General features: G+C 45.3%; 1 protein-coding gene across 1 annotated transcript in view; it reads right to left on the bottom strand.

The window, feature by feature from the left end:
• Positions 1 to 752: 752 nt before the first annotated feature.
• dtnbp1a (dystrobrevin binding protein 1a) overlaps positions 753 to 27,874 on the bottom strand; it is a 144,533-nt gene continuing 117,411 nt past the window's right edge. The window contains exons 8-10 of the mRNA XM_078414534.1: positions 18,380 to 18,535; positions 6,627 to 6,770; positions 753 to 1,440 (exon numbers count right to left, since the gene is read on the bottom strand). Of these exons, the coding sequence (XP_078270660.1) occupies positions 1,211 to 1,440; positions 6,627 to 6,770; positions 18,380 to 18,535 (530 nt within the window). The 3' untranslated portion in view covers positions 753 to 1,210. The remainder of the gene's footprint in view (positions 1,441 to 6,626; positions 6,771 to 18,379; positions 18,536 to 27,874) is intronic.

The following is a 27,874-nucleotide window of genomic DNA, read 5'->3' as shown; positions in this document are numbered from 1 at the left end:
AGTTTGTACGTTCTCCCCGTGAGCTGCGTGGGTTTTCTCCGAGATCCTTGGTTTCCTCCCACACTCCAAAGACGTACAGGTATGTAGGTTAATTGGCTTGGTGTATGTGTAAAACTGGCCCTAGTGTGTGTAGGATAGTGTTAGTGTGCGGGGATCGCTGGTCAGTGCGGACTCGTTGGGCCGAAGGGCCTGTTTCCGCGCTGTGTCTCTATACTAAACTAAGCTGCATTTTAAATGTTCTATAGGGCGGCATGGTGGCGTAGCAGTAGAGCCACTGCCTTATGGCGTCAGAGACCCAGGTTCGATCCTCACCAGGGTGCTGTCTGGACCGAGTTTGAACGGGGATCGCTGGTTGGTGCGGAATCGGTAGGCCGAAGGACCTGTTCCACGCTGTATCTCTAAACTAAACTAAAAAAACTTTTGTTTGCGTGTTATCCAGTCAAAGAAAAAACCTCACATAAATCCGATAAAGCTGTATTTAACAATACAATGAAACATAGAACGGAACCATCTTACCAACAACTAGAGAGCAGTCCTGAACTAATAACAACCTCATTGGAGACTCTCAGACTATCTTTAGTATAAGACAATAACTGCAGATGCTGGTACAAATCGAAGGTATTTATGCACAAAATGCTTGAGTAACTCAGCAGGTCAGGCAGCATCTCGGGAGAGAAGGAATGGGTGACGTTTCAGGTCGAGACCCTTCTTCAGTCTTAAACTAAAAAAAACTTTGAACAACGGCAAAGCAGTATAGCAAAACTCTTTTTATTTACTGATTGTTAAAGTGCACAACATTTTTCAGAATTCTAACACAGTTAGTTCTAAACCATATAGTTTAGGGTGGGGGAGTGGGAATCGCAGGCAGGCAGGATCATTTTGTACAACATTTAAGTTGAAAATGCCTTGTTATTAGAATGCGTAACTCAAATGTGTAAAGCAAATATTGAAGGAGGGAGAGAGAAGATTCATTCAGCAAGCCTTAGAAAATGAGCTGAACTTGAAGAAAACAGGTAATCAGCTATAATTTGTTACAGAATGTGTTTATATAATCATTGATGTTAATCTCCAGTGGCACTGGGTAATAGGAATCTGCTTGTTCAAATTAGAAAAGGGAGAAGGCTGAGGATGAGATTTTGCTGTTGTTTTCACACAGTGCTGTGATATTGGGCTGCCCTTTAGTGGCCCATCTGAAGTAACATTCCACACGTTATGCAGAGTCACTGTCAAAGATCTTGGGGTTGGCGTTTACTGCCACGAGGCAGGTGTCTATTTGAACTTCCTCGTCGTCAGACTGGACCAGTGGGGTGTTGTTTTCACTGGCGCTGTGGCTGACGGACTCAGCGGAGGTGGAAGAGACGGAGGATAACTTGAACCTCAGCTCGGCCTGGCTTGGCACTTGCAGCGTTATTTCGCTTTGATAGGAATCAGACTCGGACACTGTAAAAAAAACATAACAGTATGAGTTATCAATAGGCTGGTACTCGTAGAGTGAAACAGCATGGAAACAGGCCCATCGGCCAACTTGCCCACACCGACCAACATGCCCCTTCTACACTAGTCCCACCTGCCTGCGTTTGGCCCATATCCCTCTAGAGTCTTAGAGTGGTACAGCATGGAAACAGGCCCTTCAGCCCATCTTGCCCACACCGGTCACAATGTCCCATCTACACAATCCCACCTGCCTGCGTTTGGTCCATTTCCTTCTAAACCTGCCTTATCCATGCACCTGTCTAAATGCTTTTTAAATGTGCCTCCTCCAGTAGCTTGTTCCATACACCCATCACCCTTTGTGTGAAAAAGTTACCCGTTTAGTCTCTCCCCCCCCCCCCCCAACCTTAAACCTATGTCCTCTGGTTCTCCATTCCCCTGCCCCATACTGTGCGTCCACCCCATCTTGCACACTTCTATACGATCACCCCTCATCCTCCTGTTCTCCAAGGAATAGAGTCTCAGCCTGCTCAACCTCTCCCTATAGCTCAGTCCCTTTTCTGGCAACATCCTTGTAAATCTTCTCCGCACCCTTTCCAGCTGAGGAAAGATTATTAAAACTGCCAGTGCTTTCCAGGGTGGTGAGCAAGCAACCATATCTCAGCAAGACATCCAAACATTTCAAACCATAAGACATAGGAGCAGAATTAGGCAATTCAGCCCATCATGACTGCTATTCTGTTTGATCATGGCTGATCTATTTTTCCCTTCAACTCCATTCTCCCCATATCATTTGACCCGTACTAATTAAGAACCTATCAATCTCCGCTTTAAAAATACCCAATGACTTGGCCTCCACAGCCGTCTGTGGCAATGAAGATGAGTCTCGCCTACCCATGTTCTCCAGAGATGCTGCCTGACCTGTTGAGTTACTCCAGCACTCTGTGTCCACAGATTCAACATTGAGTCTATGGATGCAATAGACTTTATAGGGAAGAATGGTATAGAAAAGATGATGTTAAGCTGGAAAGAGTGCAGAGAAGATTTTCATGGATGTTGCCAGGACTTGAGGGCCTGAGCTATAGAGAGAGGTTGGGCAGGCTTGGACTTTATTTCTTGGAGCGTAGTAAGTGAAGGGGTGATTACCCAGAGTTGGGGAATCAAGAACCAGGGAACATAGGTTGAAGGTGAGGGGATAAATTTAATAGGAATCTGAGGGGCAACCTTTTCACACAGAAGATGGTGGGTATATTGAACAAGGTACAAAAGGAGGCAAGGGCTTTGACAATATTTAAAAGACATTTGGATAGGTACATGGACTGGAAAGTTTAGAGGAATATGGGCCAAAAGAAGGCAGGACTACTATGGATAGGTCAGCATGGGCAAATCGGGCCGAAGGGCCTGTTCCATCTTGTATGATTATGACAACCCTCTGGCTCAAACAAATCCTCCTCATTTCCTTTCTAAAGGAACATCCATTTATTCTGAGGCTGTGCCCTCTGGTCCTAGACTCTCCCACTCCTGGAACGTCCTCTCCACATCCACTCTATCTAGGTCTTTCATTATTCCAACAGTGCAGAACTCTACAATAGTATTTTCATATTTCAAAGTGCTAAATCACATTGTACACAGTGCTGTAGTAGACTTTAGATTTTAGAGTTGCAATGCAGAAACAGGCCCTTCGGCCCACCGAGTCCGTGCTGACCAGCGATCCCTCCATACACTAGCACAATTCTCCACACTAAGGACAATTTACAATTTTACCGAAGCTATTTAACCTACAAACCTGCACGTCTTTGGAGCATGGGAGGAAAGCAGGGCATCCGGAGAAAACCCATGCGGTCATGGGACAACGTACAAACTCCGTTCAGACAGTGCCCGTAGTCAGGATGGAACCTGGATCTCTGGCGCTGTGAGGCAGCAACTCTACCACTGCGCCACCGTGCCGCCATCTCATGGCCAAGATGGAAATGCTGATAAGTGATCGGGATCATGGATCTTTCCACATTCAATCATTTACCAATTCGCAAGTAACTCTTTGATTTTAGATTGCATCACAAATTCTTTCGAAAACGCACAAAGTTAGTTTGCAGTTAATAATAAATTGTCATTGATGGTGATAAAAAGACCATGCAACAGCAATGGAATCTTTTGCCAGATTTTAGTCAGAGGGCGGTGAATCTGTGGAATTCTGCCACAGAAGGCTGTGGAGGCCAAGTCAGTGGATATTTTTAAGGCATAGATCGATTCTTGATTATTACAGGTGTCAGAGGTTATGGAGAGAAGGCAGGAGAATGGGGTTAGGAGGGAAAGATAGATCTGCCATGATGGAATGGCGGAGTGCACTTGATTTCATCGAATGGCCTAATTCTATTCCTATCACTTATGTTCTATGATCTTATGATTTTAGGTGCATCTTTAAACTCTGGATGATATATCCTGCTATCAATGCCAAAAACTTACTGGACTCAGGCTAGAGGTGCTCAGAACACAGGTCTGATGGGCCTGACCCACTGAGTTCCTCCAGCACATTGCTTTTAAGTTAAGGCTCCAGACTTGGGCAAGTTAACCTCTCTCCAATCTACGTGAAAGCAGTGAAAGTGTTCAAAAACAAGCACTGATATTTTTAAGGCAGAGATTGACAGGTTCTTGATTAGTGACCTGATATTCAACGATTATGGGGAGAAGGCAGGAAAATAAGGTCCATTGGGAAAACTAGATCAACCATGGTCGAATGGTGGAGCAGACTCGATGGGCGAAGGGGCACAGTGGCGCAGGGATAGAGAGCCAGAGACCCGGGTTCAATCCTGACTATGGGGTGCTGTTGAACGGAGTTTGTACGTTCTCCCCATAAACTAAAGTTACAGGGAGAATGGGATTCATTGGTAAAAACAGATCAAATGACAGCGCACACTTGATGGGCCGAATGGCCTAATTCTGAACTTTTGTTATGGTCTTATAGGTTACATCAGAGGGCAGGATTCCAGATGCCAAAGTAGCTACAGATAACTACAGTCATAGAGCAATACAGGTGGAAATAGGCGCTGCAACCCAACTTGCCCACATCGGCCAACATGTCCCATCTACACTAGTACCACCTGCCTGGGTTTGGCCCATATCCCTCCAAACCTGTCCTATCCATGTAGCTGTCCAAATGTTTCTTACACGTTGCGATAGTCCCTGCCTCAACTACCTCCACCAGTAGCTCGTTCCATACACCCACTTCTCAAAGCTTTTCACTGTACCTCGGCCCAAGTGACAATTAACTCAACTCAATTCAACACAACCCTTTGTGTGAAAAGGTTATCCCTCAGGTTCCTATTAAATCTTTCCCCCCCCACATCTTTAACCTATTTCCTCTGGTTCTTGATGCCCCTATACTGGGCAAGAGACAGTGTGTCTACCCGATCTATTTCTCTCATGATTTTGTACACTTGATATGGTCAAAATAGCCACAAATGACTAAAAAGTACATTCTTTCACCTGTGGCATTACACTTGTGAATTGTGCACTTGCTTGCGCTCCATTGTATTAGAGTTTATCATTCCTTAAGGCAATCTATTTCCAATGCAGATTTAACGTGGCTCCTCTCTGCTCAATTCTGCCTGTTTACTTATTTCATGGATTATTAACTTTGCCGAAAGTCGCTATAAGTAATTTGTTTATCTCTCTTTTAAGTTGGCTGTGTCCTTCATGTTCACAGGTTGTTAGATCAATTCCCACTCAGCGGTAGAGCTGCTGCCTTAGAGCGCCAGAGACCTGGGTTCCATCCTGACTACGGGTGCTGTCTGCACGGAGTTTGTACGTTCTCCCCGTGACCCAAATGCGTTTTTCCCGGATGCTCTGGTTTCCTCCTGTGCTCCAAAGACATACAGGTTTGGAAGTTAAATGGTAAAAACTGTAACTTGTCCCTAGTGTGTAGGATAGTGCTAGTAGATCATTGGTTGGAGCGTACTCGGTGGGCAGAAGGGCCTGTTTCCACACTGAATCTCTAAAGTCTAAGCTAAAGTCTAAATTGCAGATATGAAAAATGGCACTGCATATCTTGGATGCATTTCTGAACAATTCTGGCATCCTCTTGTCATTAGTGTGCAGACCAATGCACACATACACCACACGGTGGCGGACTCGAGCTGTCACAGGCACCCACAAGGGTTGGATGAGTTGCTTTCACACCAACCAATGGAATCCTATCACCAGTCCCATCTTTCCCTTTTTTTCTCCCCCTCCCCTCAACTTTCTGCAGCGGTATGGGCTCACTGTGCCCCCCCCCCCCCCCCCCCATCCCCAGGACCTCCCATCTACTCCTGTCATACGGCGTGGCAACAGGCCCTTCAGCCCAAACCGACCAACATGTCCCATCTACACTAGTCCCACCTGCATGCGTTTGGCCCATATCCCTCTAAACCTGTCCTATCCATGTAGTAACTGGCCCGGACTCTTTAATAACGTCATTTATAACAGGCAGACCTGTGAGACTATTCATGACGAGTGTAATTCACAAATCACTTTCCATGCAGTTAATTTGGTCTCTGGACGCCTACATGCAGGAACAGAACAGCTCCAGAGACCTCAGGTTCTATCTGGACTACAGGTGCTGTCTGTATGGAGTTTGTACGTTCTCCGTGCCCACTTGAGAATTCTCCAGTTGCTCTTGTTTCATAAGTTCTAGGAGAAGAATTAGGCCATTCAGCCCATCGTCTACTCTGCCATTCAATCATGGCTGATCTATCTCTCCCTCCCAACCCCTTTCTCCTGCCTTCTCCCCATAACCCCTGACACCCGTACTAATCAAGAACCTGTCAATCACCACCTTAAAATTATCCATTGACTTGGCCTCCACAGCCTTCAGTGGCAATGAATTCCACAGATTCACCACCCACTGACTAAAGAAATTCCCCCTCATTTCCTTTCTAAAGGTTCTTCCTTTTATTCTGAGGCTGTGGCCTCTGGTCCTAGACTCTCCCACTAGTGGAAATATCCTCTCCATGTCCACTCTATTCAGGCCTTTCGCTATTCGGCAAGTTTCAATGAGGTCCAATGCAGCTTCCTCCCATGCTCCAAAGACGAGCAGGTTTGTAAATTGTCCCTGGTGTGCGTAGGATTGAACTAGTGATCGCTGGTCGGCGTGGACTCGGTGGGCTAAAGGGCCTGTTTCCATGCTCTATCTCTAAACTAAACTCACGAAACATTACCGAACACTGGAGAGTTTTCATTGTTATCATCTCCACTCGAGTTGAGAAATACGTCCAAAGCTTCCTGATCGGTCCCGTCCATGAGATCCATCTGTTCCAGCATGTCCACGTTGACCTCCATGGAGGACATGCTTCCAATGGGCTCTGCAAAAATGATCAACATCAAACACATTCAAACCACAGCACAACACAAAGGATTGGTACAAGTCATTGGTGAGGCCACATTTGTAGTACTGTGTTCAGTAACTCAATGGGTCAGGCTGCATCTCCGGAGATAAGGAATGGGTGATGTTTCGGGTTGAGACCCTTCTTCAGAATGAGAGTCTGATGATGGGTCTTGGACTCTCATTCTATTCTACATTTTCCTTGATCTTTGATCTCTCGTTTTCACGCCTTACCCTTCCATGACTCCCTCTCCCCTGACTCTGAAGAAGGGTCTCGACCCGAAACGTCACCCATTCCTTCTCTCCAGAGATGCAGCGTGACGCGCTGAGTTATTCCGGCTAGTGTCTATTTAAGGGATAACTAAGTTGCTTAACATGCGACTGCCTTCCTGTCAGAAGAATGCTGCAAATGGTGATTACAGTCACAATCCCTTGGCATTAATGTGTCAAACACTGCTTCTGAAAAATATGAACCAACCTACCAAACGCTGCCTCACTAGCACTATCCTACACTATCCTAGGGACCGTTTACAATTTTTACCAAAGCCAAATCAACCTACAAGCCTGTGTGTCTTTGGAGTGTGGGAGGAAAGAGAGTTAGATAGAGCTCTCGGGGCTAGCGGAGTCAAGGGATATGGGGAGAAGGCAGGCACAGGTTACTGATTGTGGATGATCAGCCATGATCACAATGAATGGCGGTGCTGTCTCGAAGGGCCAAATGGCCTCCTCCTGCACCTATTTTCTATGTTTCTATGAAACCGCAGTACCCAGGGAAAACCCAGGCGGGTCACGGGGAGAACGTACAAACTCTGTACATTCAGCACCCGTAGTCAGGATCAAACCGGGGTCTCTTGCGCTGTGGGGCAGCAACTCTACTGCTGCGCCATCGTGCCGCCCAATCTCTGATCGCGACTTTATTGTTAAGAGGCTTTTGTTCATCCATCCATCGCTGGGAACCCTCTCTTACAGTGTCCTCCCGTTACAGCAGTGGTAGAGGACTGAAGGAGAGTCAACTCAATTTAGTTTATTGTCACGTGTACCGAGCGAGGCACAGTGAAAAGCTTTTGTTGCGTGCTAACCAGTCAGCGAAAAAACTGATAGCAATATTACCCTTGGGTTGCTTTGCTTTCACTGTGTGCCTGTAAAGCCAGTGCCATCTTAATTATTGGTTAGGTCATGTCTTGAAGCTATAGGCAACAAGGCTCCTCTTCAAAAATAAAACTACTTTTAGATACGACAAGCCGGGTTTAACAGACTGAGCGTAAAAATGTCACGATTTCACAAGAAGCAACAGTTAATTAATTAATGTTGACGTACGGACTCTAGAAGTTGCCGTTTGGAACGAGAACCAATCTGCTGGAAAAACTCAGCAGCATATCATATCATATATATATACAGCCGGAAACAGGCCTTTTCGGCCCTCCAAGTCCGCGCCGCCCAGCGATCCCCGTACATTAACACTATCCTACACCCACTAGGGACAATTTTTACATTTACCCAGCCAATTAACCTACATACCTGTACGTGTTTGGAGTGTGGGAGGAAACCGAAGATCTCGGAGAAAACCCACGCAGGTCACGGGGAGAACTTACAAACTCCTTACAGTGCAGCACCCGTAGTCAGGATCGAACCTGAGTCTCCGACGCTGCATTCGCTGTAAAGCAGCAACTCTACCGCTGCGCTACCGTGCCGCATGGAAGGGAAGTGCACAGTTGACTGAAGAGATTTAGTTTTTATTCCAGTTTTAGAGATACAGCGCGGAAACAGGCCCTTCGGCCCACCAAGTCCGTGCTGACAATGAATCGTAGAAAATAGGTGGAGTAGGCCATTTGGCCCTTCGAGCCAGCACTGCCATTCAATATGATCATGGCTGATCTTCCACAATCAGTACCCCGTTCCTGCTTTCTCCCCATATCCCTAGATTCCGTTAGCCCTAAGAGCTGTATCCAACTCTCTCTTGAATGCATCCAGTCAATTGGCATCCACTGCCTTCTGTGGCAGAGAATTCCACAGATTCACAACTCACTGGGTGAAAAAGTTTTTCCTCATCTCAGTCCTAAATGGCCTCCCCACTTATTGTTAAACTGTGACCCCTGGTTCTGGACTCCCCCAACATGGGGAACATTTTTCCTGCATCTGACATATCCTGACATATAAACACACAATCTGAAATTGAGCTGAGATGTCTTGACCAACCTCCCCCATCCAGCACCCACCCCACCTCCCTCAATTTTTAAATTCAGACATATCTTTAGCACAGGAGCCTGTCAATTTTCTGGTACGATTTGTATTTTGTGAGGAGCCTCCTGATAATAGAATATATCTTTGTATGGTGAGACCGCATTTAGAGTATTGTGTTCAATTCTGGGCACCACGTTTTTGGGAGAGATATTGTCAAGCTGGACAGGGTACAGAGAAGATTTACGAGGATGTTTCCAGGTCTAGAGGGTGTGAGCTCTCGGGAGAGGTTGAGTAGGCTGGGACTCTATTCCATGGAGCGCAAGAGGAAGAGGGGTGATCTAATAGAGATGTATAAAATCATGAGAGGAATAGATCGGGTGGATGCACAGAGTCTCTTGCCCAGAGTAGGTGAATCGAGGACCAGAGGACATAGGTTTAAGGTGAAGGGGTAAAGATTTAATAGGAATCTGAGGGATAACTTTTTCACACAAAGAGTGGCGGGTGTATGGAACAAGCTGCCAGAGGACATATTTGAGGCTGGGACTATCCCAAAGTTTAAGAAACAGTTAGGCAGGTACGTGGATAGGACAGGTTTTGAGGGATATGGGCGAAACGCAGGCAGGTGGGACAAGTGTAGATGGGACATGTTGGCCGGTGTGGGCAAGTTGGGCCGAAGGGCCTGTTTCCACACTATAACTCTATAACTCTCTACACACAATTGCAGAATAGGCAGAACAAGTCTATCTGGATCTGTTTCTGGCAGTGTTGCAGTTCTGGTATTAGCTTATGCAATTCTGAAAATCACCCCATAAAATAGTGCTTAGTTTCACAGTTCTCTTTAGCACTATTAACTGGAAGATATAGTATGTGATATCTTATCAACATTTTCCCTTTGGGTCCTCTACCCCCACCTCCTTTATTTGATTTCATGCTTCAGTTTTCTTTCCTATTAGAAGTTAAAGATTTAATAGGAACATGATGGGCAACTTTTCACTCAGTGGGTGGTGGGTACATGAGCTGCCAGGGGTGATGCTTGTATAGGAGACTGTGGAGATGTTGGTTTACACCAAGGATAGACACAAAATGCTGGAGTAACTCAGCGGGACAGGCAGCATCTCTGGAGAAAAGGAATAGGTGACGTTTCGGGTCGAGATCCTTCTTCAGACTGAGAGTCAGGGGAGAGGGAGACATAGAGATATGGAAGGGTACGGTGTGAAAACAGATCAAAGCAGACGGTGATCAAGGAAACATAGAATGGTTCATTGTTAGTTGAGGGGAAGTTGAAAACGAGTTGACAACGTACAATCACTAAATTTTAATCAGGAGGACAGTGAAACTAGTCGGAGAACTAGGATGAGGAACAGAGAGAGAGGCAAAGCAAGAGTTACTTGAAGTTAGAGAAATCATAGTAAACCACTGAGTTAGGGGAGGTAGTTGTTGGTCCTGACCTCCCACCTACCTCATGTAGCACGGTGTGAAGTCATGCATTTTGGTGGCAGGAATAAAGGCCTAGACTATTTTCTAAATGGGGAGAGGAATGGTTGTCAAGGGTTATGGGGAGAAGGCAGGAAAAATGGGATTAAGAGGCAGAGATCAGCCTTGAGTAAATGGCGGTGTAGACTCGATGGGCCAAATGGCTCAATTCTACTCCTCTAACTTGTGAACTTGTGATTCAGAAATTTGGAGTGCTGGTGGAGGATTCCCAAAAGGTTAATTTGGAATTTGAATTGGTAGTAAGGAAGGCAAATGCAATATTAACATTTATTTCAAGAGCACAAGAGTATAAAAACAGGGATATAAATGCTGAGGCTTTAGCAGGCACCAGTCAGACAGGATTTGGAGTATTGTGAGCAGTTGGGTATTTTTAAGGTAGAGGTAGACAGATACTTGGTTATTATGGGTGTCAGAGGTTATGGGGAGAAGGGTTATGGGGTTGAGAGGGAAATATAGATCAGCCATGATTGAATGGCGGAGTAGACTCAATATCTACTTCGGAGTACTACAATGTCTACTACTAATTCGGAATAGACTGAATGGCCTACATCTGCTCCTATGACTTATGAACTTATAACTCTTTTATAGGAGAAGCAGATATATGGCAAAAAGCTAGTCTTTCCCCCCAAAGTAAGAGTTTAAAACTAGTTGGCATTGGTTTAAGTGAGAGGGGACATATTTAAAAATGACCTGAGAGGCAACTTCTTTACACAGAGGATGTTGAGTGTGTGGAATGAACTGCTGGTGAAAGTGGTAGGGTGGGAAAGTCTAGGACCTGAAGGCACAGCCTCAGAATAAAAGGACGGATCTTCAGAATGGAGATGAGGAAGCATTTCTTTAGTGAGAGGGTGGTGAATCTGTGGAATTCATTGCCACAGAAGGCTGTGAAGGTCAAGTCATTGTCATACACTTGTTAAAGAGATTGGTTGGTTGGTGATAAGTAAGGACGTTTAGTTTCGTTTACTTTAGTTCACTGTCACGTGTACCGAGGCACAGTGAAAAGCTTTTGTTGCGTGCTATCCAGTCAGCGGAAAGACGATACAGGATTACAATCGAGTCAAAGGTTGCGGGGAGAAGGCAGGAGAATGGAGTTGAGAGGGAAAAATAGACCAGCCATGACCGAATGGCGGAGTAGACTCGATGGGACAAATAGTCTAATTCTGCTCTTATGTCTTTTGGTACAATTATAACACTTGGGCGGGCTCATGGATAGGAAAGGTTTGGAGGAATATGGGCCAAGGCAAGTGGGACTATCTCAGTTAGGCAATCTGGTCAGCATGGATACAATACAATACAATATATCTTTATTGTCATTGTACAGGGGTACAACGAGTTTGGGAATGCGCCTCCCATACGATGCAATAAATGAATTAGCTAGTCAGTATAAATTTAGACAACCCAATGAAACAAAATTAGAAACAGTTTTAAAACAGAATGAAGTGCAAGTAGGTCTGTGCCGGTTCACTGTGCGATGTGACCATCCGGCTCAGCAGGACCGGTTCATAGCAGCTATGGCCCTGGGGATGAAGCTGTTCCTGAGTCTGGAGGTGTGAGCGTAGAAGGCCTTGTAGCGTCTGCCCGATGGTAGAAGTTCGATCAGACTATTGCAAGGGTGTGAGGAGTCTTTGTGGATGCTGGTGGCTTTTCTGAGGCATCGTGTGTTGTAGATGCCCTCCAAGGCTGGTAGCTGTGTTCCGATAGTCTTCTGAGCTCTATGGACTACCCGCTGAAGAGCTCTCCTCTCTGCCTCCGTGCAGCTGAGGTACCACACAGGGATGCCATGTGTTAAGATGCTCTCTGGTGCAGCGGTAGAAGGTCGTCAGCAGCTGTTGGGGCAGACCACACTTTTTCAGTGTTCTCAGGTATCTGTGGAATTCTCTGCCTCAGAAGGCAGTGGAGGCCAATTCTCTGAATGCATTCGAGAGCTGGATAGAACTTTTAAGGATAGCGGAGTCAGGGGATATGGGGAGAAGGCAGGAACGGGGTACTGATTGAGAATGATCAGCCATGATCACATTGAATGGCGGTGCTGGCTCGAAGGGCCGAATGGCCTCCTCCTGCACCTATTGTCTATTGTAGAACAGTCGTTGCTGTGCCTTCTTGACCAGCGCAGCAGTGTTAGTGGACGATGTGAGATCCTCCGAAATGTGAGTGCCCAGAAACTTGAAGCTGGACACTCTCTCCACACTGTCCCCATTGATAAAGATCGGAGCGTATTCCCCGTTGTGTGACCTACGGAAGTTGATGATCAGCTCCTTGGTCTTGGAGGTGTTTAGGGACAGGTTGTTATCAGAGCACCAGTCCCCCAGGTTCTGCACCTCCGCTCTGTAGTTTGTTTCATCACCGTTGGTGATCAGCCCGATCACCGTTGTGTCGTCTGCAAACTTGACAATGGTGTTGGTGTCGAATGCAGGAACACAGTCGTGTGTGAATAGGGAGTAGAGCATGGGGCTCAGAACACAGCCCTGTGGTGTGCCAGTACTCAGGGTGATAGTGGAGGACAGGTGCGGGCCCATTCTCACTGCCTGTGGTCGCTCCATCAAGAAGTCCAGGATCCAGTCACATAACGACGAGCTGAGGCCTAGCTGGTGGAGTTTGGTGATGAGCTTGGTGGGGATGACCGTGTTGAAGGCAGAGCTATAGTCAATGAATAGCATCCTCACGTATGAGGACGAGTTGGGCCAAAGGGCCTGTCTCCATGCTGTATAACTGCGGCTTCAGGATAAATTGAGGGAAATTAAAGCACTTTTGCCCTTAACTTCCATTTTGCTTTTCTTTGAAAATATGATTTCATTTTTGCTGAGTGCAAAAATATGGCATTACCATATTGTGATCAAATATAACTTATTCTCCAGATGTTAACGGAATAAATCTCATAAAAATAAACTGAGATCTGTTCTGCAATGCTCAGATGTGTTTATCCTTGCGATGACCTGCAGGCATCTCATCAGGTTGAGTGCTTTCATCTGGAAGACCAGTCACAAGTTATTTTTAAATTTATGGATGAGGAAAAGTAATTGCAGAATTAAAGAAAAATAAATGGAATGGAAAGAGGAGAATTAAAACTACCAAGTGCTGAACTACCATCTACCTCTCTGGTGACCCTCGGACTATCCTTGATATACTAGCTTTACCTTGCACTAAACGTTATTCCCTTATCATGTATCTGTACACTCAGCTAACTGGCTGTTTCCTTTAGTTTAGATTTATTAAAGTGAATTGGTTTAAATATATGCCTCTAGTTAAAGCTTTACTATATAATGTTAATTCCAGCATTAGGGTGGCACGGTGGCTCAGCGTTAGAGTTGCTGCCTCTCAACGGCAGAGATGCGGGTTCGATCCTGACCACGGGTGCTGTCTGAAAGTGGAATAATATAGAATCAGTGAGAACGGATGATCGTTGGTCGATGCGGACTCGGTGGGCCGAAGGGGCCCTTTTCCTGTATCTCTAAACTAAACTAATCACAGCTTGTAAACAGAACAGGTCTGCTTCAGAGATGCTGCCGGACTCTCGGAGTTAGTCCAGCACTTTGTGTTGTATGTACGTGACTTGCTTATGTAAGAAACACCTTGTGTTCCCTGACTATAAGCTATAAGTTGTCCATCCAATATTGGAACATAAAATATTCAATATTAATATTAATAAATCTAAACTAAACTAAACAGCCATAAACCAATATTGAATAAAATGAGCTGAGCATATTAATTTAACCTGCCTGTTAGGTGGCCAATAATAGAATCTTTGACATTTTCAGCTCCAACAATTTGAAGCCAAATTATTTTTAGAGATGCTTTAGACTCTACTTTAGATTTTAGAGATAGAGCACAGAAACAGGCCATTTGGCCCATCGAGTCCGCGCTGAACAGTAATCCGCCTGAACAGTATCCTACACACGAGGGGCAATTTTATAACTTACCGAAGCCAATGAACCTACAAACCTATGTGTCTTTGGAATGTGGGTGGAAACCAGAGTTCCAGCCTGTTCAACCTTGGCCCTATAGCTCAGGCCCTCAAGCCCTGGCAACATCCTTGTAAAATTTATCTGCGCCCTTTCCAATGTGAATATTTCAAGGTTTGAATGTTTCCACGAGGAGTGGTGACTGTTTCAGTTTATGCCCCAATGCAGACGGCAAAGACAAAATCTGTTTGGAGATTTGTACAGGCTACCCTCAAAGTAGACAGTCGGGAAGCAGTCAAAGTTGATGTGCATTCTTCCATGTAATTCAATTCGATGGATTCTTTCATTCAATGCGAGATCGAGAAGTATACTTAAAGCAATTTGCAAGTCTGCATCATAACTGCCTCTACATCTCAGTGGAAAATTGCACATTAAATTCACTCTTTTGCCTCTGTTGCCTGACCTCCGGGGGATATTAATGATGTTTTCGGAATTTCCTGATCTCTAGGTGGGGGTGGGAAGTCTGGAGGCGAGAGAGGGCCAGGACAAATCAGGGCTGGCAGCAGATGACTGGTCTGAAGAAGGGTTCCGACCCGAAACGTCACCTATTCCTTTTCTCCAGAGAAGCTGCCTGACCCGCTGAGTTACTCAAGTATTTTGTGTCTATCCAAATATACTCAATTCTTCCCCTGACTAACAAAGACGTGTATAATTAATTGCCGCTGGGACAATTTACAATCCTACCCAGGCCCCAAACACACACACCTGGTTGCTTATGTTTTCCCTTATGGGTTTATTAAGCAAAATGACATTATCCATAGAGTTCCATAGATGGAACATCGCAGTCAGTAACAAAGCTATTCTCAGATCATGTGTCATAGAGTCACAGAGTGACATAGCGTGGAAAAGACCCTCCGGCCCAACATGCCCACGCCAGCCAACATGTCCCAGCTACATTAGTCCCACCTGCCTGCGTTTGGTCCATATCCCTCCGAACTTGTCCTATCCATGTACCTGTCTAACTGACCATACCCAGCACAATATGGTTGATTACATTGTCATTCCAGTTTATGAGTTATGAGTTTATTGTCACGTGTACCGACCGGGGTGCAGTGAAGAGTTTTTGTTGCGTGCCAACCAGCCAGCGGAAAGACAATACATGATTACAATCTAGCCATCCGCAGTGGACAGATACATGACATAGGGAATAACGTGATCTGAGCGGAGATTAAGAAGAGCGTAGTTAAAGTAAGTGTTGCTGTCAGAGTAGAGGTTTAACAGTGCAGCGATTGTAATGCGTCATTGTAGTTCCACTTCTGTGGCTAGCACACAGAGAGTGGCCTGGGTTAGGCGCCATCTTGGATTCAACAATAGTCTGTTCCATACAGACTATGCATAAAAATCAATCTTCCATTCACTGGACCATCTGCAGAAATCGTCCCACTTTAAATTGGAGGGATTGCTGTAGGTCTCGACCTGAAATGTCACCCATCCCTTCTCTCCAGAGATGCTGCCTGACCCGCTGAGTTACTCCAGCATTTTGTGACTATCCTCGGTGTAAACCAGCATCTGCAGTTCTTTCCTACACAGTATCCAGGGTATGCAAGTAGCTGCCATATACGGCTAAGTTACAAGTAACCCCGCCGGCTCATCCTTTGTTCTACCCCACCTCCCCCACAGTGGTTCCCCCACACCGGCTCCAAGTCTGTTAGCACCCCCCCAGGGTCCTCCATTGTCCATTGTTCTTCCCCCTCACGGCAGTCCCCTCACGACGAGTCCTCCATTGTCCATTGTTCTTCCCCCTCACTCACGGCGGTCCCCTCACGCCAGGTCCTCCATTGTTCATTGTTCTTCCCCCTCACGGCGGTCCCCTCACGCCAGGTCCTCCATTGTTCATTGTTCTTCCCCCTCACGGCAGTCCCCTCACGCCAGGTCCTCCATTGTCCATTGTTCATCCCCCTCACTCACGGCGGTCCCCTCACGCCGGGTCCTCCATTGTCCATTGTTCTTCCCCCTCACGGCAGTCCCCTCACGACGAGTCCTCCATTGTCCATTGTTCTTCCCCCTCACTCATGGTGGTCCCCCCATGCCCTTGTTTTATTCTAAAGACTGATGCAACCTCAGACTTACTGCTGGCTCATCACCAACTCAAATGCTGCAACAGTGTTGTCAACAAATACAATGAAGATGAAAATGCAACGTAAATATAGGTTAGAAATCTATTGATTCATTTTGGCACAGTGCGAACTCCATCTTCAAGTTCACCAACGACACCACATTGTTGGACGAGGAAGGATGAGGAGCCACAAAGCTGTCTATATCGACGGGACGATGGTGGAGAGAATCTATAGCTTCAAATTCCTGGGCGTGCATATTTCTGAAGATCTTCCCTGGACCCAGCACACTGATACAATTATCAAGAAAGCCCATCAACACCTCTACTTCTGGAGAAGATTGCGGAGATTCGGTATATCAGAGAGGATTCTCTTGAACTTCTACAGGTGTACAGTAGAAAGCATATTGACTGGTTCACGGACTAGTTCAGCAACTTGAATGCCCAGCAATGAACAAGACTGCAAAAAGTGTTGAACACTGCCTGGTCCATCACGGGTACTGACGTACAACGAGATCTGGGTGTCCTAGTGCATCAGTCACTGAAAAGAAGCATGCAGGTACAGCAGGCAGTGAAGAAAGCCAATGGAATGTTGGCCTTCATAACAAGAGGAGTTGAGTATAGGAGCAAAGAGGTCCTTCTGCAGTTGACCAGGGCCCTAGTGAGACAGCACCTGGAGTACTGTGTGCAGTTTTGGTCTCCAAATTTGAGGAAGGATATTCTTGCTGTTGAGGGCGTGCAGCATAGGTTTACTAGGTTAATTCCCGGAATGGCGGGACTGTCGTATGTTGAAAGACTGGAGCGACTAGGCTTGTATACAATGGAATTTAGAAGGATGAGATGGGATCTTATCGAAACGTATAAGATTATTAAGGGGTTGGACACGTTAGAGGCAGGAAACATGTTCCCAATGTTGGGGGAGTCCAGAACCCAGGGGCCACAGTTTAAGAAGAAGGGGTAGGCCATATAGAACGAAGATGAGGAAAAACCTTTTCAGTCAGAGAGTTGTAAATCTGTGGAATTCTCTGCCTCAGAAGGCAGTGGAGGCCAATTCTCTGAATGCATTCAAGAGAGAGCTAGATAGAGCACTTAAGGATAGCGGAGTCAGGGGGTATGGGGAGAAGGCAGGAACGGGGTACTGATTGAGAATGATCAGCCATGATCACATTGAATGGTGGTGCTGGCTCGAAGGGCCGAATGGCCTATTCCTGCACCTATTGCCTATTGTTTATTGTCTCCCCACCATCGAAGGGATCTACAGGAGTTGCTGCCTTCAAAAGGCAGCCAACATCATCAGAGATCCACACCACCCTGACCACACACTTATTTCACCTATGTCACCGGGAAGACGGTACAGGAGCCTGAAAACTGTAACGTCCAGGTTCAGGAACAGCTTCTTCCCCAGAACCATCAGGCTATTAAACACTACAACCTCCAAATAAGCCCTGAACTACATAGACTTGGGAACATTGGCATTGTCTTTTTGTACTATTATTGTTTGTTTGTTTCATATATATATATATATATACATATACTTGCAGCAGCACAACAAAATATGTAAACATAGAAAACAAAATAATAAACAAGGTAAGTTCTTTATGAAATATATATATAAATACACACATATACACACATACATGTAATATACACACACATATATACATACATACATACACACACATACACACGTTTACATATTCTGTTGTGCTGCTGCAAGTAAGAATTTAATTGTTCTGTTTGGGACATATGACAATAAAGACTCTTGAAATATTGTTCAAGACACAGAAACATTAAAAGTTATACTACATGGTACACCAACTTGCATTGTGGGAAAATCATAGCTGAGAATATTTTAACACAATTTGACTTGATTTCGGATGATAAAGTAATAGAAGGTCTTGCCTCGTCTCTGCGCTATCTGCAAATACCCTGTGGACAGGTACTGCTCCAAGTCCTGCTGAAAAGCTTCTTCAAAAAACTTCTGCCTCTCCTTCAATTTCTGTTGCTGTGAGTTCTCCATGTCACGAACCTTATGGGCATGTTCGTCATCCAACTTAACTGGAACAGGAGGAAAAGATCATTGACATGAGCCATGAGCAAAGAAACAGGAACTACAAATTACAGGATTTCACACAATGCAAACAATTCACAAAACAGGAAGTTTCAATCTTATCCTAGTTTATTATTGTCACGTGTACTGAGGTACAGAGCAAAGCTTTTTGTTGGTGCCATCCAGTCAGCGAAAAGACTATACTTGTTTACCATCCACAGTGTACAGATACAGGATAAAGGGCATAACGTACGTGCAAGATAAAGTCCAGTAATGTCCGATTAAAGATAGGTGTAGAAAGGAACTGCAGATGCTGGTTTACACTGAAGATAGATACAAAATGCTGGGGCAACTCAGTGGGTCAGGCAGTGCCGCTAGAGAAAAGGAATGAGATGTTTCGGGACGAGACCCTTCTCTGAACCAGAAACACCTCCGATTAAAGATTGTTTGAGGATTTCCAATGAGGTAAAAGCTGGGAAGAAACTGTCCCTGAATCCGGAGATGTGCGTTTTCACTCTTCTGTCCCTCTTGACTGATGGGTGAGGCGAGGAAGGAGTGACCGAGTGAGCGGTCCTTGATTATGCTGCTGGCCTTGTAGATGGAGTCAATGGAAGGGAGGTTGGTTTGTGTGATGGTCTGGGCTGCGTCCACAATTCTCTGCAATTTCTTGAGGTCTTGGGGCTGTTCCAAAACAACACTGTGACGCAACCATCTTTCACTATCTACGATACCACCCACTTTCGTGTCATCTGCAAACTTGCTAACCATGCCATGTACATTCTCATCCAATGCCATATTTTCCCCTTACATTCGACCGTCACCGCACACTTGCTGCCATTAAACTCCATCTGCCATTTCTCTGCCCATTTGTGCAGCTCTGGAATCACTGGAATACTAGTGAACAAAACCAAGTGCAGGCCATTTAAGGGTACAGCTGAGAAGCAGAGAGACCTTTTAACGAACAATAGAGGGGAAAAGAAGGATGAGAGAATTCCAGAATGGTGACGTAAACAGGTAAAGACACAGTTGGGCTGCGTTAGAGTAAAATTAGCTACATACATTCAGACAGAACTGATAGAGCACGACTTTCTCAGACTATGGGCCGGAGAAACTGAGAGTGGGAGAGTGATGACATGGAAGGAGTTGAAAACAATGATTAGAACTTCAACACACAGTCGTCATTAGACCAGGAACAAAAATAAATCAGTAGGAACAGGTGACGCGTTTATAGAGTCAGAGTGATACAGCGTGGGACAGGCCCTTCAGCCCAACAGGCCCCATCTATATTAGTCCCACCTGCTTGCATTTGGCCCATATCCCTCTAAACCTATCCTATCAATGTACCTATCTATATGTTTCTTAAATGCTGTGATAGTACCTGCCTCAACTACCTGCACCGGCAGCTCGCTCCATACACCCAACACGCCCCATTGTGTAAAAAAGTTACCCCTCAGATTCCTATTAATCTTTCCTCCCTCACCTTAAACCTACAGTGCCCTCCATAATGTTTGGGACAAAGACCCATCATTTATTTATTTGCCTCTGTACTCCACAATTTGAGATTTGCAATAGAAAAAAAAATCACATGTGGTTGAAGTGCACATTGTCAGATTTTAATAAAGGCCATTTTTATACATTTTGGTTTCACCGTGTAGAAATTACAGCTGTGTTTATACATAGTCCCCCCCCCATTTCAGGACACCATAATGTTTGGGACACAGCAATGAAAGTAGACATGTTTAGTATTTTGTTGCATGTCCTTTGCATGCAATGACTGCTTGAAGTCTGCGATTCATGGACATCACCAGTTGCTGGCACGGGTATAGTGCTGTGATTTGCAGTTAAAGCAGCTACACCTAGGAGAGCACATCTGAAGAAAGGCCCCATTGGAAACATCACCTACCCACGAGTTTAGTTGGCAAACCCATTTATCTCAAGAGGGCTTGAAAACAAAAACAGGGATGTAATGTTGAGGCTCTACAAGGCGCTGGTCAGGCCACATTTGGAATATTGTGAGCAATTTTGGGCCCCATATCTGAGAAAAGATGTGCTGGCTCTGGAGAGGGTCCAGAGGAGGTTTATAAAAATGATCCAAAGAAAGAGTAGGTTAACCTATGATGAGCGTTTGTCGGCAATGGGCCTGCACTCGCTGGAGTTTAGAAGAATGAGGGGGGACCTCATTGAAACTTACAGAATAGTGAAAGGCTTGGATAGAGTGGATGTGGAGAGGATGTTTCCACTAGTGGGAGAGTCTAGGACCAGAGGTAGTAGCCTCAGAATTAACGGACGTTCTTTTAGGAAGGAGATGAGGAGTAATTTCTTCAGTCAGAGGGTGGTGAATTTGTGGAATTCATTGCCGCAGACCGCTGTGGAAGCCGTCAATGGATATTTTTAAGGCAGAGATAGATAGATTCTTGATTACTATGGGTGTCAGTGTTATGGGGAGAAGGCAGGAGAATGGGGTTGAGAGGGAGAGATGGATCCGCCGTGATTGAATGGCGGAATGGACTTGATGGGCCGAATGGCCTAATTCTGCTCCTATCACTTCTGAACTTATGAATGTTTTCCAGAGATGCTGGCTAACCTCCTGCACTTTGTATCTCTTTTAATGTAAAGAGTTAACCTGGGTGATGGATTCAATATGACACCAAAGCAGTCCAATTCAGAATCAGAGTTGCTAGGGAGAGGAATGGAGTTGATTATGAACAGAGATGTCACAAGGGCTGAAAACAATGCCCTTTGTATTTCCATAATCAGCACTAAAGCCGCACACTGGGTATAAAACTGTCAGGATGAAAAGGACAGAAATGTCAACAAAGCCAAATATGAACTGTCACGTTTGACTTAGAGATGGAGATTTGATTAAAAAATATAACGTTTGCAAATGTACATAGAGAGTTAGATTGCCTCAAGTGCCTTAGATTCCCTGCCACAGTTATTACATAATCTACGTGGTTAGAATAAGATGAGCTCTCTTTATATAAAGGCGAGCCCTAGAAATTGAAATCGTCAGCTGTGAAGCCTCCACACATTATTTTCTAATTACATGAATAAGTCTCCATATAGTCATTATATTCATATGTTTCATCAGCATGACAAGACCTAAAATAGCAGTTTGTCTAGTTTAGTTTAGAGACACAGCACGGAAACAGCCCCTTCGGCTCACCGAGTACACACAGACTAGCGATCCCCGCACATTAACGCCCCGCGGGCGGCACGGTGGCGCAGCGGTAGAGTTGCTGCCTTACAGCGAATGCAGCACCGGAGACTCAGGTTCGATCCCGACTACAGGTGCTGTCTGTACGGAGTTTGTACGTTCTCCCCGTGACCTGCGTGGGTTTTCTCCGATTTCTTCGGTTTCCTCCCACACTCCAAAGACGTACAGGTTTGTAGGTTAATTGGCTTGGTAAATGTAAAAATTATCCCTAGTGGGTGTAGGATAGTGTTAATGTGCGGGGATCGCTGGTCGGCGCGGACCCGGTGGGCCGAAGGGCCTGTTTCCGCGCTGTATCTCTAAATCTAAATCTAAAATTAACATCACCCTACATACACCAGGGACAATTTTACATTTATACCAAGTCGATTAACCTACAAACCTGTACGTCTGTGGAGTGTGGGAGTGAACCGAAGATCTCGGAGAATACCCCACGCAGGTCACGGGGGCAACGCACAAACTCCGTACAGACAGCACCCGTGGTCAGGATGGAACCCAGGTCTCCGGCGCTGTAAGGCAACAATTCTGCCGCTGCACCACCGTGCCGGACAGTGTAGTGAAGGAGATATGAACTTAAAGGACATAATTGTTCTGCATTTCAATGTACATTATTGATATATAGGAGTATAAAACCTTGAGAGGAATAGACAGGGTAAATGCAGAGTCTTTTACCCAGAGTAGGGGAATCAAGAACCTGACGACATAGGTTTAAGATGAGGGGGGGGGGAGAATTTAATAGGAACGCAAGTGGTAACCTTTTTTACACAAAGGGTGGTGGGTGTATGGAACGAGCTGCCGGAGAAGGTGGTTGAGGCTGGTACTATCGCAATGTTTAAAAAACATTTGGACAGGTACATGGATAGGACAGGTTTAGAGGGATATGGGTCAAACACAGGGAGGTGGGACTACTGTAGATGGGGCATGTTGGCCGCTGTGGGCAAATTGGGCCAAAGGGCCTGTTTCCATTCTGTATGACTCTATGATATTCAAGCTAATCTCATGTAGAAAGGAGGTTGGCCTGGGACTGCATATACATTAAGGCAGAGGCATCATAATATCTATCTGAGGCCCCTCTCAGTCATGGCTGACCATGGGTGATGCATCCTGGGTGTTGGCTACTTGCTCCAAACCTCGGCTAGAGCAGCGTGGGTGTGTGGGTCGGATGCAAGCCTGGGCGATGTCACATGAAGGACAGGCTGTTGCCCGTGCAGCACATCCCCCCTCTCCACGTCACTGATCCATCCAAAGTAACAGCAGAGCCGTTACAGTTTGGCACCAGAGCGGTCGCAGGGGCTGCCAGAACCAGGTTGTAGACAACGACGACGACGAACTGCCTCAGGGTCTCCAACTCTGGATTTTTCTTGAAGTATACTCCTGGAGCCCTTTCCATGACTGGATATGGCCACAAGATCAGTTTTCCCTCTCCCTGATGGACTGCCTTCCCAGGCTGAGGAGCTAAATCTGCCCGAGACTCGTGGGGGCAGAAGCGTCTACCTTCCAGTCTATAGCACCTGCCCACTGCATAATATAATTGGGGAAATACTCAACAAAGGATTAAAGTACAGCATGGCTAAATGGGCAAATTAAAATGCCATTAATATTTTTAAACAGATTCTGACACTGGAAGGCATTTTACATCATGTATTCTGCTTACTATTTATGATTCTCTTTCTGGTTTGTCGTAATTTATTCAGACCACAGACAGGTGCTACATTAGCAAAATAAATATATCATGAGTCATAGGCTACATGACAGCACAGGGAATAAGATACTGACTCAGCAAGTAAACAGCAACGGCAATCACAAATTAATTAATAGCGTCTATTGTTTTGATAACAGAGTTAATTTAAGAGAGGAAACCACCAACGCTACACAGAAAAGAGTCGGGTATACAACGGGGAGCGGTAGAGTTGCTGCCTAACGGCGCCAGAGACCCAGGATCAATCCTGGCTACGGCTGCTGTTTGTACGGAGTTTGTACGTTCTCCCTGTGACCTGCGTGGGTTTTATCCGGGCGCTCCGGTTTTCTCCCACATTCCAAAGACGCACAGGTTTGTAGGTTAATTGGCTTCAGTAAGAATTGTAAATTGTCCCTAGTGTGTAGGGTGGTACTAGTACATGGGGATCGCTAGTCGGCACGGACTCGGTGAGAAGGAATGGGTGACGTTTCGTGGGTCGAGACCCTTCTTCAGACTGAAAGTCACGGGAAAGGGAAACGACAGATATAGACGATGGTGTAGAGAGATGTAGAACAAATGAATGAAAGATATGCAAAAGTAACGATGATAAAGGAAACAGGCCATTGCTGGCTGTTTGTTGGGTGAAAACGATAAGCTGGTGCAACTTGGGCCAGTGTAGTACAGCACAGGAACAGGCCCCTTGGCCCACAATGTCCTTGTCGAACATGATGACAAGACCAACCCTTATCTGCCTGAACATAATCCATATCCTTCCATTCTCTGCATATCCATGTGCTTATCCAAAACTCCCTTCAACGCCACTATCGTACCTACCTCAATCACCACCCCTGGCAGGGTGTTGCATGCAATCACCACCCTCTGTATAAAAAACTTGCCCTGAACATCTCCTTCAAACTTTACCCCTCTCCCCTTAAACCTATGCCCTGTCCTATTTGAAATATCTGTCTTGGGGAAAAAGATTCTGACCGTCTACCCTGAACTACTATCTACCTCCTTGGTGACCCTCGGACTATCTTTGATCAGGCTTTACTGGCTTCATCTTGCACTAAACCCTATTCCCTTATCATGTATTTGTACACTGTGAACGGCTCGATTGTAATCATGACTGGTTAGCACGCAGCAAAAACTTTTCATTGTACCTCGGTACCCGTGACAATAAATTAAACTAAACTATCTACGCCTCTCATAATGTTAAATATTTTTGCTGGAGATATTCCTGGCATTAAAGAAGATGTCTGTGATTTTTGGAGGTCAATCATCTCATCCCAAGACACACTGCTGCAATAGTTTCTCCAGGCAATATCTCATGGCCATCATATTAAGTGGTTCCTTCACAGATCTTCACTCATTATGACCAGAAGCAGTGTGGACAGTATTACCAGGAAGATAATATTCACAGCAACATCTACATCTCATTCACTGACCATCTCCATAGGGATTCCAAACCACTTCCCTGCAATCATGCATGACTAGTCTTTTGGATTTTTTTGAGGATGTAACTGGTAGAATGGATAAGGGAGAGCCAGTGGATGTGGTGTATCTGGACTTTCAAAAAGCCTTTGACAAGGTCCCACACAGATTAGTGTGCAAAATCAGAGCACATGGTATTGGGGGTAGGGTATTGACATGGATAGAGAACTGGTTGGCAGACAGTAAGCAAAGAGTAGGAATTAACAGGTCCTTTTCAGAATGGCAGGCAGGGACTAGTGTGGTGCTGCAAGGCTCGACGCTGGGACCCCAGTTATTGACAAGATATATTAACGATTTAGACGAGGGAATTAAATGTGACAGAAACATGTAGACTTCCCGTACAGTCAATTTTTCAATTTACAAATTAGCAGCATGAATAGTATATAGTTCTTTTCAGTTGAAAGGTTAATGATGTTTACAAAATAACTACAAATTCATCTTTAGTCCAAAGTCTGAGGAAAATTGGACTCAAGTGTAGAGTACAGTATTTATATTAAATGATCAATACATGATTAGAGAGTTAGATTTTGCTCTTAGGGCTAAGGGAATCAAGGGATATGGGGAAAAAACCAGAACGCGGTAGATTTTGGATAATCAGCCACAATCATATTGAATGGTGGTGCTGGCTCAAAGGGCCGAATGGCCTACTCCTGCACCTATTTTCTATGTTTCTATGTCCTCCCTGTGACCGCGCGGGTTTTCTCTAGGTGTTCCAGTTTCCACCCACATTCCTAAGATGCACAGGTTTGTTGGTTAATTTTCTTCGGTAAAAATTGTAAATTGTCCCGAGTGTGTGTAGGATAGTGTTAGTGTACGGGGAAGATCGCTAGAAGGCACGGACTCGGTGGGCCGAAGGACCTGTTTCCGCGCTGTATCTCTCAACTAAACTGGCCTTAAAGGTTAATATTGTTTGCAAAATAACTACAAATTCATCTTTCATCCAAAATCTGAGGAAAAGTGAACTCAAGTGTAGAGTACAGTATTTATATTAAATGATCAATACATGATCATCCTCTAGCCATTTGCGCTATTAGAGTCACGTGGGAACTCTATGTTCAGACATTATTATTATGGCAAGGCACTGCTACAATGGCATTGATACCGCCCTTAGCATTAATATTACATAAGTAGTTAGGAACTGCAATTACTGATCGCAGGCCAGCTTTTCTTAATGGGAAGTTTTAGAGGGAACAAACATTATGTCCACAGACGGTGCTGGAAGCCACTGTGCCAAGAGTATCACAAGTCACAGAACTAAGCAGCGGCACGGTGGCGCAGCGGTAGAGTAGCTGGCATTCAGCACTTGCAGCGCCGGAGACCCGGGTTCGATTCCGACTACGGGTGTTGTCTGTACGGAGTTTGTATGTTCTCCCCGTGACATGCGTGGGTTTCCTCCGAGATCTTCAGTTTCCACCCACATTCCAAAGATGTTCAGGTTTGTTGGTTAATTAGCTTCGTATGTGTATGATAGTGTTAATGTGCAAGGATCGCTGGTCAGTGCAGTCTCAGTGGGCTGAACTTGAGGGCCTGTTTCTGTGCTGTATCTCTAAATTAAACTAAACTAAACTAAGCCAGCCTCCTGATTATGAGATGTGTACAAAATCATGCCAGGAATAGATCGGGTAGATGCAGAGTTCATAAGTCATAGGAGCAAAATTAGGCCATTCGGCCCATCAAGTCTACTCCGCCATTCAATCATGGCTGATCTATCTTTCCCTCTCAACCATATTCTCCTGCCTTCTCCCCATAACCCCTGACATGCATACTAATCAAGTCTTTTGCCCAGAGAATGGGAATTGTGAACTGGAAGACAGAGATTTAAGGTGAGAGGGGAAAGATTTAATAGGAACCTGAGGGGTAACTTTTTCACACAAAGGTGGTGGGTGTATGGAACAAGCTGCCAGAGGAGGTGGTTCAGGCAGGGACTATCCTAACATTTAAGAAACAGTTAGACAGGTACATGGATAGGAGAGGTTTGGAGGGATATGGACCAAACGCAGGCAGGTGGGACGAGTGTAGCTGGGACATTCCACACTGCAGCACTCTGACTCTAAGACTCTATAACATCCTCGTGAATCTTCTCTGCACCCTTTTATCCTGCATCTGTACACTGTGGATGGTTCAATTGTAATCATGTGTAGTCTTTCCGCTGGCTGGATAGCACGCCACAAAAGCTTTTTGCTGTACCTCGGTTATACCTGACAATAAACGAAACTCAAATAAAAAGGACGTGTGAATGAAATGCCTGACGCATTAGTCACTGCAGAAAGGACGAGTGTATTAACAAAGAGCACGGAGCCATCCAGCTCCAATCGTACAAGCAACAAACCTGAGCTGGAGGAACTCAGCGATCAAGTACCGTTTGTCCTGGAGAAGGAATTGCCAACACTTCAGGTTAAAAACGTGCATCAGGAGTTAGCGTGGAGGTAGCCAGTATAAAGAAGAGAGGGGAAGTGGTGAGACAGGGGCCAGTAATGGATGAGAAGGGATGAAGGATGATGAGGGCAGATGGAATTAGGTTGGGGTGGATTTGAGAGGCAGAGGCAGGTGGATAATGGTTGGACACAAAAGTGGGTGGTTTTGCAGATAGTGAAGATGGTTGTCAAACATTGTAGCAGGACCTTGGTCGGTTGGGCCGATAAGATATTGCATATCTTTCATTCTTTCATATCTTTCATTCATTTGTTCCATATCTCTCTATATCGCTGTCTACATCTCTTGTTTCCCTTTGCCCTGACTCTCAGTGTGAAGAAAGGTCTCGACCCGAAAAGTCACCTATTCCTTTTCTCCAGAGATGCCGCCTGACCCGCTGAGTTAACTCCAGCTTTATGTGTCTATTTTTGGTAAAATGAGTTGATGGGTAGAACTGAGAGGAGGAGGGTGAAAGGTGACGACGGGGGGGGTAAAAACTGTAATATTCTATCAGATGCAGATGACACAGATTCTGTATAATTCATTTTTTAA

The sequence above is a fragment of the Rhinoraja longicauda genome, chromosome 2, assembly GCF_053455715.1.
Source record: "Rhinoraja longicauda isolate Sanriku21f chromosome 2, sRhiLon1.1, whole genome shotgun sequence".
NCBI classification, from domain to species: Eukaryota; Metazoa; Chordata; class Chondrichthyes; order Rajiformes; family Arhynchobatidae; genus Rhinoraja; species Rhinoraja longicauda.
The sequence above is the reverse complement of the archived record's forward strand: the minus strand, read 5'-3'. Positions and strand labels throughout refer to the sequence as shown.